This window comes from Rhineura floridana, chromosome 6 (genome assembly GCF_030035675.1).
Source record: "Rhineura floridana isolate rRhiFlo1 chromosome 6, rRhiFlo1.hap2, whole genome shotgun sequence".
Classification (NCBI taxonomy): Eukaryota; Metazoa; Chordata; class Lepidosauria; order Squamata; family Rhineuridae; genus Rhineura; species Rhineura floridana.
In genome coordinates, this window is record NC_084485.1 from 90112875 (window position 1) to 90127520 (window position 14646).

Below are 14646 nucleotides of genomic sequence, written 5' to 3' on the forward strand. Positions count from 1 at the left end.
ACATTCCTAAGTAGGGATGACTCCTCCTACTGGTCGTGACAGGCAGGGTCTCTAAGCTTCTTGGTATCCTGTCCTGGGGGAGGAGTCGTCCCTCTCTCCAGACCGGCCCTGCCTGCGGTCAGTGAAGGTCTGGAGTTAATCTCTCCTCTCTATCTAGAGCTTCTTTCTTTCGTTTTCTGCTTCTCCCTCTTAGCATCTTTTCTTATGCTAATCTTCTCCTCTCCTTACGTTCGTTTTATTTCCTCCCTGCCTGTTTCCTTCCCCTCCCCTACCTTCACTCCGTGGGTCTGGGGTTTGTGAGGCTAGGCTGAACCCGGCTGGGTTCACAGGCGTCGGAAAGGAGGCCGAACAAAGGCGGAGCGCAGCTAGCTGCAGCGTACCAGCAGAGCAGCAGCCGCCCAGACGGGAGTCTCTCGCCTCGCTCCACGGAGCCGCGTTTCTGCAACCCTTGCGTTCAGTGGGATCGCGGCTCCTGGCTCCCCCCCCTTCGCCAAAGGCTTGACTCGTCGCGGGAGAACATCTCAGCAGGGGTTGAGCGGCGCCCGCTAACGTGGCTCGCCTGTAAAGTGACTTCCCGCGCTTTTCCCTCAGCGTCAGGGAGTCAAGGCCGCCATATTATGGCCTCACCCGCTTCCTCTCCGCCTTCCCGCCAAGAGCCCTGCCACGTGGGGGAGGCAAGGGACCTAGAGGACTCACAGCAATCAGTCTTCTCTCCATCCCAGAGCGTAGACAGCGGGGGGATGAATCTCCTAGATGAAGGTATGGATGTTTTCCCCCCCCCACTCTCAGTTTCCCAAATTTATGACCTGGGTTAAAGAGCTCATTGCTTCTGAAGTCAGTGGCTCTCTCTCACACGCACGTAAAAGTAAGAAGCGCAAACATTCGAGGAAGCGTTGCCACAGGGGAAAGTGGAGGCGCTTATCCTCCTCCACAGGCTCCAGCAGGGAGGACGGGCATGGCAGCTCACCTTTAAGAGACAGCCATTCCAGGTCCTTTTCCCTTTCCAATCAAGCCATGAGGCGGGGAGGCTCGCCCCCACCCTCCTGCATTTTACACAGTGAGCCGGCTAAGGATGCACCAAGGGGTGACAAGGAGCCCCCTGGTCATAGCGCGTTGGGGGGGGTAGCAAGGCGATCCTCCTCACAGACTCATGCAGGTCCCTCATCCTCTATGGCTCAGGCTCGGCAGGCGCAGGCACAGTCGCCCAGGCAGGCTCCTGTTCCACAGGTGGTACTGTCAGATTCTGAAGACCTACTCGAGCAGGACAGGGAAGAGGGGGAGCTTTCTGGTGAGGAAATAGAGGTCATCCAGACGCAACCCAGACTCTTAGCTCCAGAGGTTTTTCAGCCGCTCCTTTCCAAGGCCCGCAGAGTGCTGCAACTGCCAGAGGCTGAGGCGGGAGGCGATGCACCCACTCAGTCAGCCTCGGCAGGTGCAAAAAAGGCTTTCCCCTCCATGGACACTAAGCAGGTTTCAGTTCCCTTTCCCCAGGCATTTGATGACGTGTGGGATGCTGAATGGTCATCACCATGCAAACCAAAGCCACCTGCCAAGTGGGCAAAGAAACATTACGTCTTTGCCGACAGGATCATGGCAAGACTGCGTTTTCCCACAGTGGACCCGCCTATTGCTGCTCTTGCTAGCTCTGCAGTGATCCCAACAGAAGGGGGGGGGCCTAAGGACCAGTGCGACAAGCGAGTCGAAGGGGCTCTTCGCAGGAGCTTTGAGGCAGATGCAGTCGGCTTCAGAGCCGCAGCCACTTCCTCAGTTTTCTCTAGAGCGGTTTTTATGTGGGCTGAAGAGCTTGGGGCACGGGACGATGTCCCAAAATTTGTAAAGGATGGGTTAAAGAAAATGGCGTACGCCTCGGCCCTGTCAGCTGACGCATCCATGGATGCCCTACAGTTTGCAGCGCGCTCTATGGCTGCCTCCACTGTGGCACGGCGTAACATTTGGCTCAGGCAGTGGGTGGTGGACTCAGGGTCACAGATCCGCCTCACTGCCCTACCTTTTTCAGGTTCTAAGCTATTTGGGGAGCCTCTAGAGGCCCACCTGGTGGAAACTAGGGACAAGAAGAAAGCACTCCCTATGGCCAGAAAAGAGGAACGGAAGGGCAGGCAGAACCAGTTTTTTTTGTTCCTCAAAACAGCTCTCTAGATCTCGCAGTCAGCCTTCCAACAGGCTTCGCTGGGGCAGACAAGACTAAGGGGGTGGACACGCTTCCTCCACTAAACCGGGAGGCACCCCATTCTCCTCAGGGAGGAACCAGAAGGGAGTCCAAAAGGGCTCCTCCTCCTGACTGGCGGTTGCCAGAGGCCTCTCGCGGAGTGGGAGCAAGGCTTCTAGAGTTTGCCCCCCGCTGGAGAGGCATCACCTCAGACAAATGGGTGCTGGACACGGTGTCCATGGGATATGCCATAGAGTTTCTTCGCATTCCACACAACCGGTTTCGACCCACCCCAAGGTCTCGAAGGCCGGAGAAGCACCTGCGCTACCTGGAAGCTATTCATCACCTGCTGAACATCCGGGCAATAGAGCCAGTAGTTCCCTCAGAGAGGAAATCAGGGGTATATTCAATTTTTTTTTCTTAGTTGACAAAAGGAATGGTTGGCCTCTGTGGACCTCTCCGAGGCGTATCTACACATTTCAGTCTGCAGACAACACAGGCGCTTTCTCCGGTTTTCATACGACAACAGACACTTCCAGTACAGGGCCTTGCCATTCGGCCTTCCCTTAGCACCAAGGGTTTTCACCAAGGTACTGGGGGTTCTGGTGGCACATCTCAGAATGGGGATATGCGTGCATCCCTATCTGGATGACATCTTGGTGAGAGCAACATCCTGGGACCAGTCACACACAGGTACCCATCTCACTGTATCATGGCTCCAAGGGCTGGGCTTCATAGTGAACTTGGAGAAGAGCATGCTGACCCCATCCCAAACTGTTCTACTCTTGGGGGTGATCGTGGACATGCAACTTTTCCGCATGAGGCTCACCGAAGAAAGGGCCTTGAGACTTCAGCTGTTGCTTCAGGAAGCAGTTGCTGCACCAGCATTGGACCTGATGAGGCTAGCTCGGCTTTTGGGGTCCATGGTGTCGGCATACAACCTAGTTCAGTGGGCCCAGTTTCACTCAAGAACTCTACAACAGATCCTTCTGTCCTACCAGGAGGCAATTCTCCTACGACACAGACGCTCGGTCTCCGTGCCTCCAACAGTACGGACAGAGCTCCGGTGGTGGCTGGAACTTCAGAAGTTGGCCCACGGAGTCAGTCTGGAAGATCCTCCACGCATAATCATGACCTCAGATGCGAGCTTGTACGGATGGGGGGCTCACCTGGACCACAGTGTAGCCCAGGGGACATGGTCTGCAATGGAGGCGGAGCTCAATATAAATATACTGGAGTTACGGGCCATCAGACTGGGCCTACAGGCCTTCGCCCCAGAGATCAAGGGGAAGCATCTCCTCATACGCACCGACAACTCATCGGCGAAATCTTATGTCAACAGACAAGGGGGCATGAGATCGAAGGGCCTAATGCTCGAGGCGGAGCGCCTGTTCAAATGGGCGGAGAGGCATCTTGCCTCTCTGAAGGCCGAACACCTGGCGGGCACAAACAACTTTGTAGCCGACTGGCTCAGCAGGACAGCCATCAAGGAGGCAGAATGGCAACTGAACCCAGACGTTTTCCAACAGGTGGAGCACAGGTGGGGAAAACCAGTAGTGGATCTCTTTGCCACACCCGCTAACACACAGCTAGACAGGTTCTTCACAAGAAATCCGTGTCACCAGGCTCAGGGCACAAACGCACTAGTCACACCGTGGCCACAAGGCCTCCTGTACGCCTTTCCTCCGTTTGGTCTGATACAACGCACAATCCAGCGGGTTTGGACATTGAAGGCGGAAATTATTATAATGACACCCTATGGGCCTCGACGTCCCTGGTTTCCGGACCTACTCAACATGTCAGTCGAGACACCCTGGCAGGTACCCTCTCGATCAGGGATCAGTCTGCCATCCTCGACCAGAGCTGTTCCAGCAAACAGCTTGGAGACTGAGCGGTTGTGGTTGAGCGGTAAGGGCTTTAAGGGGAAAGTGCTCGACACGCTACTGGCCTCACGTAGACAGTCCACGAACCGGGTTTACTCGTCCACGTGGAAGGTTTTCTTGTCCTGGTGCTCTGCAAATACAGTGGAACCTTGGTCTCGAGACGTCAGGGGTCCCCTAGGGTTCCTCCAGTCGGGCCTAGATAAGGGTCTGAGCGCAGCCACAATCAAGAGACAAGCTGCAGCTCTTAGTAGCATTTTGTTATGCCTGGGGGGCCCCCCGCTTTCCTCCAACCCATTCCTTAAACGTTTTTTAAGAGGGGTGACGCTGGTTTCCCCATCAATGATTCACAGGTTTCCAAACTGGAACCTTACCTGGGTGCTGACGACGTTGACAGGACCGACATTTGAACCGATGGCTACCTGCCCTCTGAACCTCTTGACATTCAAAACAGTTTTTCTGGTTTCCATTACATCGGCACGCAGAGTTTCCGAGTTGGGGGCATTATCTTCGGACCCTCAACTGTACGTGTTCCACCAGGACAAGGTTGTCCTCCGACCAGACCCGGCATTCCTACCTAAAATCAATTCTGTTTTCCATAGGTCGCAGGAAGTGGTTCTCCCTTCATTCTGCACCGCTCCCTCCTGTGCCCAGGTACGTAGGTGGCACTCACTTGATGTGAGGAGGGCTCTTCGTACTTTAGAGTTCAGGAGGTCTGAGGCCCTCTTTGTGGCCTTCTCTGGGAAATCAAAGGGGTGTAAGGTGACAACCTACTCTATCTCACGCTGGCTCAGAGCGGCTATAGCACATGCATATGAAGCTCTGGGTAAGGAACCTCCATTGGGTACCACAGCACACTCAATTAGGGGGGCAGCGGCTTCAGCAGCGTTTAAGGGGGGGTTCCCCATAATGGATATCTGTAGGGCGGCTACATGGGCTTCTCCACACACTTTTATCAGGCACTATGAAATGGACTCATTCTCATCAGCCGATGCTGCATTTGGCAGGAAGGTGCTCCAGAAGGTGTTGCCTCCTAGCTAGAGGAATCCCACCCGGAGTCCTAGTACACTGCTCTGTCATATCCCTACTTAGGAATGTCCTCCAGCACTATCTAGCAAAAATGGAAATTTTACTCACTGTGAATTTCTATTTGTAGATAGTGCTGGAGGACATTCTACCCACCTCTCATTCCTCTGCTTCAACCTTCTGGAGCAGAAGGGGGAGTGGGGGAGTTGGGGCTTCTGCCAGCGCCTTACATTTGCACACGTTGTTTAGTATTGTGTGTCTTCATGTGTGACCTGTCCTCCAGCACGTTGGTTCTGTGTTGGTCTGTCACTTTTCTTCAGCTATCTCCTGGTATAGGCTTCCACTTTAGGGTCGTCTGGGAAGATGTGGATATGGGGCCTGAGGAGGGTTCCTGGCTCTGTCAGTTCGGTCTGGAGAGAGGGACGACTCCTCCCCCAGGAGAGGATACCAAGAAGCTTAGAGACCCTGCCTGTCACGACCAGTAGGAGGAGGCATCCCTACTTAGGAATGTCCTCCAGCACTATCTACAAATAGAAATTCACGGTGAGTAAAATTTCCATTTTCTCATTGCTGCCTGCTAGGTTTAGTAATGAGTACTTACCTTGCTTCTGACCAGCTCATTCTCTGAATATTTCAGCTGCAGCTAATGAGATATGTACACACACTCGTTTACACACACACATGTTCAAATAATTCATGCACTTGAGTTTTCCTGTCTGTGTCTCTTTCAGCAGCCCTCATAATAAATCCCTAAACTGCTTTTTAAACTTACAGATTTTAAATTATTTGAAAAACAGTCTCTTACCACTTATACTTACCAGTGGAACTTCTTGGGCTTTTACTTCACAGAGCAGATTTAAAAATTAATTTGAGGTTTGGTGACAGAGAAAGCTAATAAAAGACTGAGCTCTTGTGCACATCTCTATTAATCAGCAGTAGCATGCATGTAACAGCGTATAGTATGACTGTTTCTGATAGATGGGGCAGAAAAAATTATCATCTTTCAAACTTCCATTCTTCGCTACACAATATTGCACTGGATATTACAGCATGAGTAATGCTACAGATGTTCTAAAGGAGGCAAGTGACAACTACTTCACTTTATAGAAGTTTAATTAAAGTATTAGCTAAGTAGCTGTCACAGTAGTGGAAAGGTCATTTGCCTTCCACCCTCAGCCTGCAGCAAAAATGTTGCAGCTGATGGGAAGGTGAACCAGCACTTCCCTTGCTCTTGGCTTGCATTTTCATCATATTGCCTACTGTACTGCATATGGTGTGGTGTGGTGTGGTTGAAGTTCCCATTGACAGAACCTTAGGAAAGTAATTACTTTCATCTGAATTTGCACTTAACTGAAATCATCTTGTGAAGAACTTTATCAGCTGAAAACGTGAACATGTGATACATGATGAGAGCATTGTCTTGCTGTACCTTAGATTAACTCTCCTGAATGGGAAAGAGACTGAGCTTGCTATGGAACAGTGATTCATCCCATATTGGTGGTGTTGCTTAGAATGTATGTAGTAAGTTCTGAATTGATCACATAAATTATCTTGTTGCAGTCTTTAAAGCAACCTTGTAAGGTAGGTGTGTATTTTTAACTGCACTGCAGGAAGGAGGCTGAGGGAAGGAGGTCATGTTAGGGATGGAATTTGATCCAGGTTTCCTTGTTTGCAGCTCAGTATTTTAGGCTGCAATCTAATACACACTTACCTGGGAGTAAGTCCCATTGAACTTGGGAGCTTACTCTGAGTAGACATGTACTGGATTACACTGTTAGCCGCTATACTAAACCAACTCTCTTGCAATCAGTTTGAACCTGAAAACTTGCCCTTTCATCTTGTCTGAATGCAATTTCAACTGCCTTGCCCATATCTTGTTCCCCAGTGGGTAGTTAAACTCAGAAAGTAAGGGCTCATCCACACAGCGATTTAGTGTGTGTGTGGTGCTACTTGCATTCCTTTGTAATTTGCATGGTTGACATGACATTGCAGGCAAGCAGAAGCTATAACGCAATTTCCCCCTTCAAATCCATATCAACCCAATCCAATTATAATGTGAAAAGGAAAGGAAAAACCGTCTCAGCTTCACTGCTCTCCTCTGTGTAGGCGCTTTGCTTTGATGTTTTTTAGTGGGTGGGCTCTCTTATGTCCCATAGCCCCCTTCCTCTCTCTCTGCCGCCCACAAAAGCTGCTGCAGCCACCACCTACTTTGCCTTTCACTCACTCCCCCCTCTAATCAGTTTCACATTTTTTCGTGTCAGTTGCACCCCAACTGGAGTAGGGAGCTGAGTGCAATTGATAAGAAGCAATGAAACTGACAAAAAAACCTCCCCTTATTCATTAACAATATTGATACTCTGGAGAGAGTAAACATGTAAAATTTGGGGTGGAGCCACAAGGAAACAGCAATACTAAACCTTTCCAGAGCAACGCCTACTTGTGTGAAAGGAAAACAGTGTATTGGAAGCTGCCATTGAGCAATTAGTGTAGACCTTGAAAAGCTACTGCAATTGTAAAAACAGCTTCTTTAGTACAAAGTTACACTCACGTGTGGATAAGCTCTAAGACAGAAAACGTAGAGCATCCTGATAGCTTTTCATTCTAAATGTCAGTTTCTCGTTCTGTGGCCTCATAATTAAATAAGATTGAAATTTCCCACTGGAGACAGGAAGACTATTCAGTCACCTATCTCTAGCCTTTGGGACTATCATTCCATAGTAGGAGGGCTCCACTTATTGCTTAACCTATCAGCTTCATCAAGTACCTTGTAATCAATTATATTAAAAGCTGCTTAACCAACCAAATTGGGGGCAGCAGAGGGTCCAATGTAGAATAAAAGGAACATTTAGATTTTTCCTGTGGAGACCATAGCACATATGGATGTAAAGCTATAACAAACTAAGAAAAAATGAGTTTGGGGGTCCTGTAAACTGTTGCTGAGTGATATTGACTGGCATTGGTTACCATTTTTACAATAATTATTTGTATTATCTGTGGTATGAGAGAGGGCTGAGTTCTGTTGTTTGAATGTAGAGGGATGACCTCAGTTTGCCTTGGTCAAACTTTCTTAACGTGTTACAAGCCCAAGGTCATCCCACATCTGTGTAAATTGCTATGGTATGCAACTAGCATCATGTTACCAAACTACACTGTGTTCGTACTGGATAAAGTTGATCTGTGAAATACAAACACAAACACTACCAATGGAACAGAAGCTGCTGAGATTTTGGCTGCTCAAATGGGCTCCTGCCATCCGAATACAGAAACAGTTTTACTATTTTGTTCTTCCCAGCATCATTCCCCCATGAGTGCAGTGCAGAGTACTGAGTAATCATCTATCCTGGCATATGATACTCTGTCACTTCTGATTGTGTATGTGCTGTCATAGACAAGGCAGCAGTGCAGTAAGCTGATTTGTTGGCTTTTAGTGCTCTGATTTCTAGATATTTTTCTATTGCTTTAAATGTATTTTTAATATGACTCCCTTTCCTGCTGAAAGGTGGTGCATATCGTAAATAAATACAATTTTTACCAGATGAGATAAAATAAATGAAGGGTTTCTTAAGAAAGTTTCTTGTTTGTAAGAATTTGGTTGGCTACTGATACACATTGTTTTAGTTTAAGTATTATATTTTTTTCCCTTTAAATTAAACTTGATTTGCTTCTACAACCAATTTTTAAAATTATTTTTCTTAATTAAAATAACACAAAACTGTTAATCTTTTGCATGTAATGCTGCTGCTACCTGTCTCTTGTCTTCTGTCCTCTTAATGTGATTCTTGTAGAGAAAAAAGTTCAGTTAAGTGTGACCACTAGTAAATTATTAATATATTCATTTAGTTTTCACGGTTTTAAGGGCACTGTGGAATCTAGAAGACTCAGCACCTGTTAAACGCAAGGCTGTAGTGATAAAAAAAGTATTGCTGAGCAGTCCTCCTGAAAGCAGTGTGACTGTATGGGTGTACTTTCTGGATTGGGGTGGAAGTGCTAGGTGAAAAAGTTTATCAAAGAAAAAGGATTTCATTCCCCCATTTGGAAATCGTACACATGTGCTGCAAAGAATACTGAGTCCTTTTTTTTTGTTTCTTATGTTTCAACAGGGCAGAGTTTAGGGTATGGATTTGTTAACTATATTGATCCAAAGGATGCAGAGAAAGCCATTAACACTTTAAATGGACTCAGACTCCAGACCAAAACCATAAAGGTAAGAGAATACAAAGAGTATTTTGCTAAATTCAGGAGGAAGAGTGTAGTTAAGACAGTGTCTGGCTATCTCATCAGTGTTGCATTCTTGACACCCAAGGGTGCAACTAGTTCTTGTTTTAGGACAAAGGAAAGGTGTATAGCAGATGGCATTTTCTTATTCTTTTCAAACTGCTGTTTTTGTTCCATTTTTTTTAAAAAAAGGAGAAAATCTTTAAATTACTATTACAGGATTTCAAGTCAGGATGTCAAAAACTCATCATTTAGAGTCATCCATGAAAACCATTGCAGCAGATTAGGAGAGAAAGAAAGGCTTTTTACAAAAGGGCTACTGCATGGGGTTTTGTTGCCTATTTCAGCTATCATTATCTGGTCATGGGATTACTGGGCATACAACAAACACCCTATTGTCAAGATACATCGGTAATTACCCTAGAAAAATGGGTGATCAAGTACCAGTTTTTCATAGCACATTGATCTTGCCCAAATGTTCATCATGGGATTTGTTTTCCAGAAAGCAAAACATCCTGAAATAAACTGGAGACCAAGCAATCTTAATCTTAAATAGTTTGTCTGCATCCCATTAGTTTTTCTGTACTGGGGTTATCTATGGGGGAAACTGTAGATACTGTGCTGTAGTATCCTCTGGATTTCAGGGAGCAAAGCTCCATACAAATTGATTCATAATAAAGCTACATGCATGCTTTAATATTTATATATATATATATTCTGTTTTTTAACATATTTCTAAATATACTTAACAGAGTGAAAAATTTGGTATCTTTTATACTGTATAAAATTTCTTACTATAAGATTCCCTGTAGTTACTACATATTTCGAGTTAATATGAAGAAACAAAACAAAATACTCTTATCAAGTATTGAGCGTTGCAATATAATTCTGAGTCAGTGGTTTACTTGACACTTCAACTTGAAGGTCAAAATCGTTATCTTCACCTAGCTCAAAAGCCCACCAGCAAAGGGGGGTGACAGGGAGAGACTTTTACAGTATTCAAAAAAATAATCCAAATTTTGACATGTTTCAGTCAGCCCAACTTGCTTTAAATTGAAGGTCATGGTAGGAATTTTAGTGCTGTGTTCACTTGATTTTTCTGCTTGAAAGCTTGGTCATTTTTTCCTGTTTTTCAATTGTTTTCTGGTGTTTTTATCATAATGCTATTGGCTTAAATGCGGGGTGGGGATGAGGAGGAGACTTTGATAAGCAGAATCCTAGAACTCCAGATGTACTGACTAAGATATATACTCTTGACTCTGATATCAGGCTTTCATACTTAACCAATTAATGACTTCAGTCAGAAAATAAAAATCACGAGGTTTTGAAATATTTTGATGGTGTTTATCTCTCTCCCTTTTTCACTCTTTCACTCTTCACTTCACTGAAGTGTGTATTTTGGGGTGAGGGAGCAGTGACATAGGGCAATGGTTGTTATTTGTCTTGACCTAAAGGCCAAACTGCATTTAATTCAAATATTTCTAAAATTTGGATAGGTTTTTTTTTAAGGCTATGACAGTCTTCTTTTAAATGGCCAACTAGTGATTTTGACCCCAGGTTGTTGGCTAAGGAATAATTCAGGAAAAGCCCAATAGCAGAGTGGTTTTCAGAGGCATGAAATAATCTGTAAGAAGCATTAAAAAAAAGCTATCTCTGTCACTTCCCTGTCTCTGTCACATAACTCCGTTTTGTTGGTTAGGGTGTGAAAATAAGAGAGGATTTTCAACCATTTCAAACCATTCGTTCATGTATAGTTGCTCTATGTTCTTGTTTATTTTTCCATTGTGACATGGTCTGATCTGTGTAAACACACTAGAGAGGATTATGTTCATCCATACGTTTTCCTCGTAACACTGAAATATTTTCTGCAAAATGATCTTTAACTTGGAAACGTATTTAACAGAAAGATATATCCTAATGCATACATTTTGAGTTTGTGATCAGTTTAATAGAGACAGTGTAAAGGAATCTGAGATTCTTGCTGTGACCTTGCTATCTGCTTTGTGAAAAAACAGACAGTTTTACTTGGTGTTAAACCTTAAATGGGACACCATCACTTTGAAAGCTGATAATTTTAAAACAATTAAATTTTATGTGTTTTTATTGTTATGGGATAGAAGTGTTGTGCTATTTGTTCTACCCTTGTTCCCTGCACTAAAATACCTCTGCGCACATACGCATACACCAAATATGGAATACAATAAATAGGCAGGGATGTCTTTTGCATTTCTTCCCATTAAAGAGAACCCAGGATCTCTGCAGATAGAAAAACAACATATTAAGAATGCTAAGCTAGGATTCTCTCAAAAGTTATCACCCTGTGGGCAGGGATTTTTTATTTTGTTTAGGACCACAAGGTCACCCAATTGCATTTGAAGTGATTCCATATAGATCATTCTTTAAAACACCATAGGTCTGTGAAGTAAGGGCATGAGCTTACACAATTCTTTCTAAGTAGGAGCATGATTGATTAAACCAGAGGTCAAACTGTGGGTCTGTAGACCATCAGTGGTCCTCAGGTTTCATTTAGGTGGCCCGTGGAATGTCTGGTCATATTGATTCTTAATTGTGTTTTTATTGCTTCTTTTATTTTTAAATTACATTTTATTATATTACAATTTGAATTCTATGGAATGCAGATGGTAACACAATAAAATGCAATACAAGAAATGAAGCAAAAAATACAATTAAAAATTGTACAGCATCTAATACAATTCATTACAATTGCCACAACAATAGGGATGGGATCTGTCGGCTGGTACCAGTTTGAAAGTTTTCCATCAGCCTAACAGGCTGGTATAGATTTCAGTTAGTTCTTTGTCCACAAGCTGCTGCTTTTACCAATCTGTTTTTCCCCCCTTGGAAAAAATACTGATAATAATGTCAGTATTTTAAAGGAAATGTTGATAAAGGAAATATTGATACATTTAGGGGAATATTGATTTAAAACATCAATATTAATATCAATATTTTAGATGCATAATTTTTTTTAAAAATCCATTTCCAAAAATAATAGTCATGGAAATAACTACATAAAAATCCTATTCACAACCATTGCAAATCAATGGAAAAATTGGTACCAAATCCGAATTTGGCAGAATTCTAGCACATCCATGCACAATAGGCAGAAAAATAATGAAGTGGTCCATCAAGACCCTCAGCAATGTTCAAGTGGTCCATGGGGGAAAATGTTTGGGAACCACTGGATTAAACTAGTGTTTTTAAGTAATTTTAAATATTAAGCAAGGCTAGTGATTTGTGTGTAGAGAATTACAGAATTCAGACACAATAATTATATGGAAATTGTAGTGCTAGGTGAAAAATTAATCATTGTTAATCATGGTACATATTTCAGTGCTATCAATTTATTATGTTCTTGTAATTTAACAAATTGGAGATGAATACAAGTATTTGTTTTCTAAAACTGTGAATCAATGTAGTATTAATCCCTGGAAAAAATCTTAGCAATATTCTCCAGTTTTAAGATGGCTACTAATGTACATCCATGATCATGTTAAACAAGTGTAATTACACTTTTTGAGACATTTTATTTAGTTCTCATGAAGATATTACACTTCTGTGAATTCAAGCTTCATAACAAAATTGATTGTATGTGCCTAGAAGATGAAACAATGTAAGAGCATGAAACAATCAGGACACTTTATTTTAATTGCACAATCAATGTGCATGACACTTACAATGTATAAAGGCATGGATTCCTGCCCCAAGGAGATTACGATCTGATGTTTGATGCAGAGCAGACTGTAGAGAAGAGAGGGTAAACAGGGAAAGAATGGGTGTTAACTTCAGTTGCACATATATAGTCTTGGTTATAGTAGGATATTGGACTAAGGGTTGTGCTAAAGGCTTAATTGAAGTTGTGAGTTTTGAGAATACTTTTGAAGGAGATGAAATGTTAGCGTTATTCAGATATTCCTGTGAGACACTTCTAGGCACAAGGGGCAGCACAGAAGAAAGGGCAGCAGTATTTGAGGGAGCAGGAAATACATGGACACTTGAGGTTGGTGAAGTTTGAGGAGCAAAGGCCAGACAGGAATGTATTGGGTTATGAGAGTGGAGAGATCAGAGATAAACTTTAACGTAAATGATGAAACAAGGTTCACAGATAGTCTAGTGAGAAAATAAATGGAAAGTACAATGCTTTGAAAAAAGAAGTCTTGAAACCAGGATTGAATTCTTGATATATACTGTAGCCCTAAAACTTTTTTCAGGGAAAAGCAATGGGGAGAAAGTGTTGGTTTTCTCCCACAAAACAGCTTATTTCTTCCCATTATTAAACGAATAAATCTCTTGCATTGTTTTGTTGCTCATTCCTTGAAGACTTGAACATAGTTGTCTCGGGATGTGGAAGTAGAAAATAACACTTTTGGAAATGTATGATGTGATTCATATGCCACAGAAGTCAGTGGCACCTGGCAAAGTTTAGTTAACTATAGTGGCTATAGATTGCAACACCATGACAACCAATGGAAACCATTCTTTTGGTTATGATGGTTTTTCCACGCCTGAGAATTCTATTCCCTTGGTATTGAGGAAGGAAATAGAATAAGTTACCATATAGGATTTGTTTGTCAGGAGAGCATTCTCCCATAGTAGCTTTTATAACCAGTAATAGCCACTGTGATGCTTGGTTATATAACCACTCCTGACATTTTTAGCATTAATTATGTCAGTGGTACACAGTGGTATTGCTGCTTTTTAAAAAGTGGCTGCTTGTTGATGACCTAAGCAAGTAATTTTGTTCCTCCCACTTGACAAACAGGCTGAATAATGGGATGAGGACAAGTAGTTAAATTTTGCCACAAATGGTTGTCATTAAAAGAAAATACATTGCTAGTGCCCAGTATAATTAGATTTTTAAACTTTTTCTCATGTGTCATCTTCAACATAATGCCAGAGACCATTGAAGATGACCAGAGCATTTTGCAGCAGTCCTAACTGTTGCATTGGCTAAGCGTTTAAGAAAAGGGCTCTAGCAGATAATCACAGTCTGAATGGAATAGTTATCAGAGCAGAGAACACTCCCATCTGTAACACAAATTTCCAGTATCCATGTTATAGAAATTATTCTGAATTCTCTTATACCCAATATAGTGTGTGTCATGGTGTTGGTCATCCCTTGTTACAGCTGTCGATTTTCAAACATCTCAGTCATTGGGTAACATGCGACCCTATGAATCAGTTGCCTCCAATAGCATCTGTTGTGAACCGCCCTGTTCAGATCTTGTAAGTTCAGGTCTGTGGCTTCCTTTATGAATTCTGTGAAGCCAATCATTTGCTTTTTGCAAACACATTTTTGAGCAACCAAAAAGACAACTGTACACGTGGACATCACCA

At 43.6% G+C, this 14646-nt stretch overlaps 1 protein-coding gene across 5 annotated transcripts in view; it reads left to right on the plus strand.

Annotated features, from left to right (window-relative positions):
- The window catches only part of ELAVL4 (ELAV like RNA binding protein 4), a 167134-nt gene that overhangs the window by 122770 nt on the left and 29718 nt on the right, over positions 1–14646 (plus strand). For all 5 annotated transcript variants that reach the window (XM_061632941.1, XM_061632938.1, XM_061632939.1 and 2 more), the window contains exon 3: positions 9174–9277. In XM_061632941.1, coding sequence (XP_061488925.1) covers positions 9174–9277 — 104 coding nt within the window. The remainder of the gene's footprint in view (positions 1–9173; positions 9278–14646) is intronic.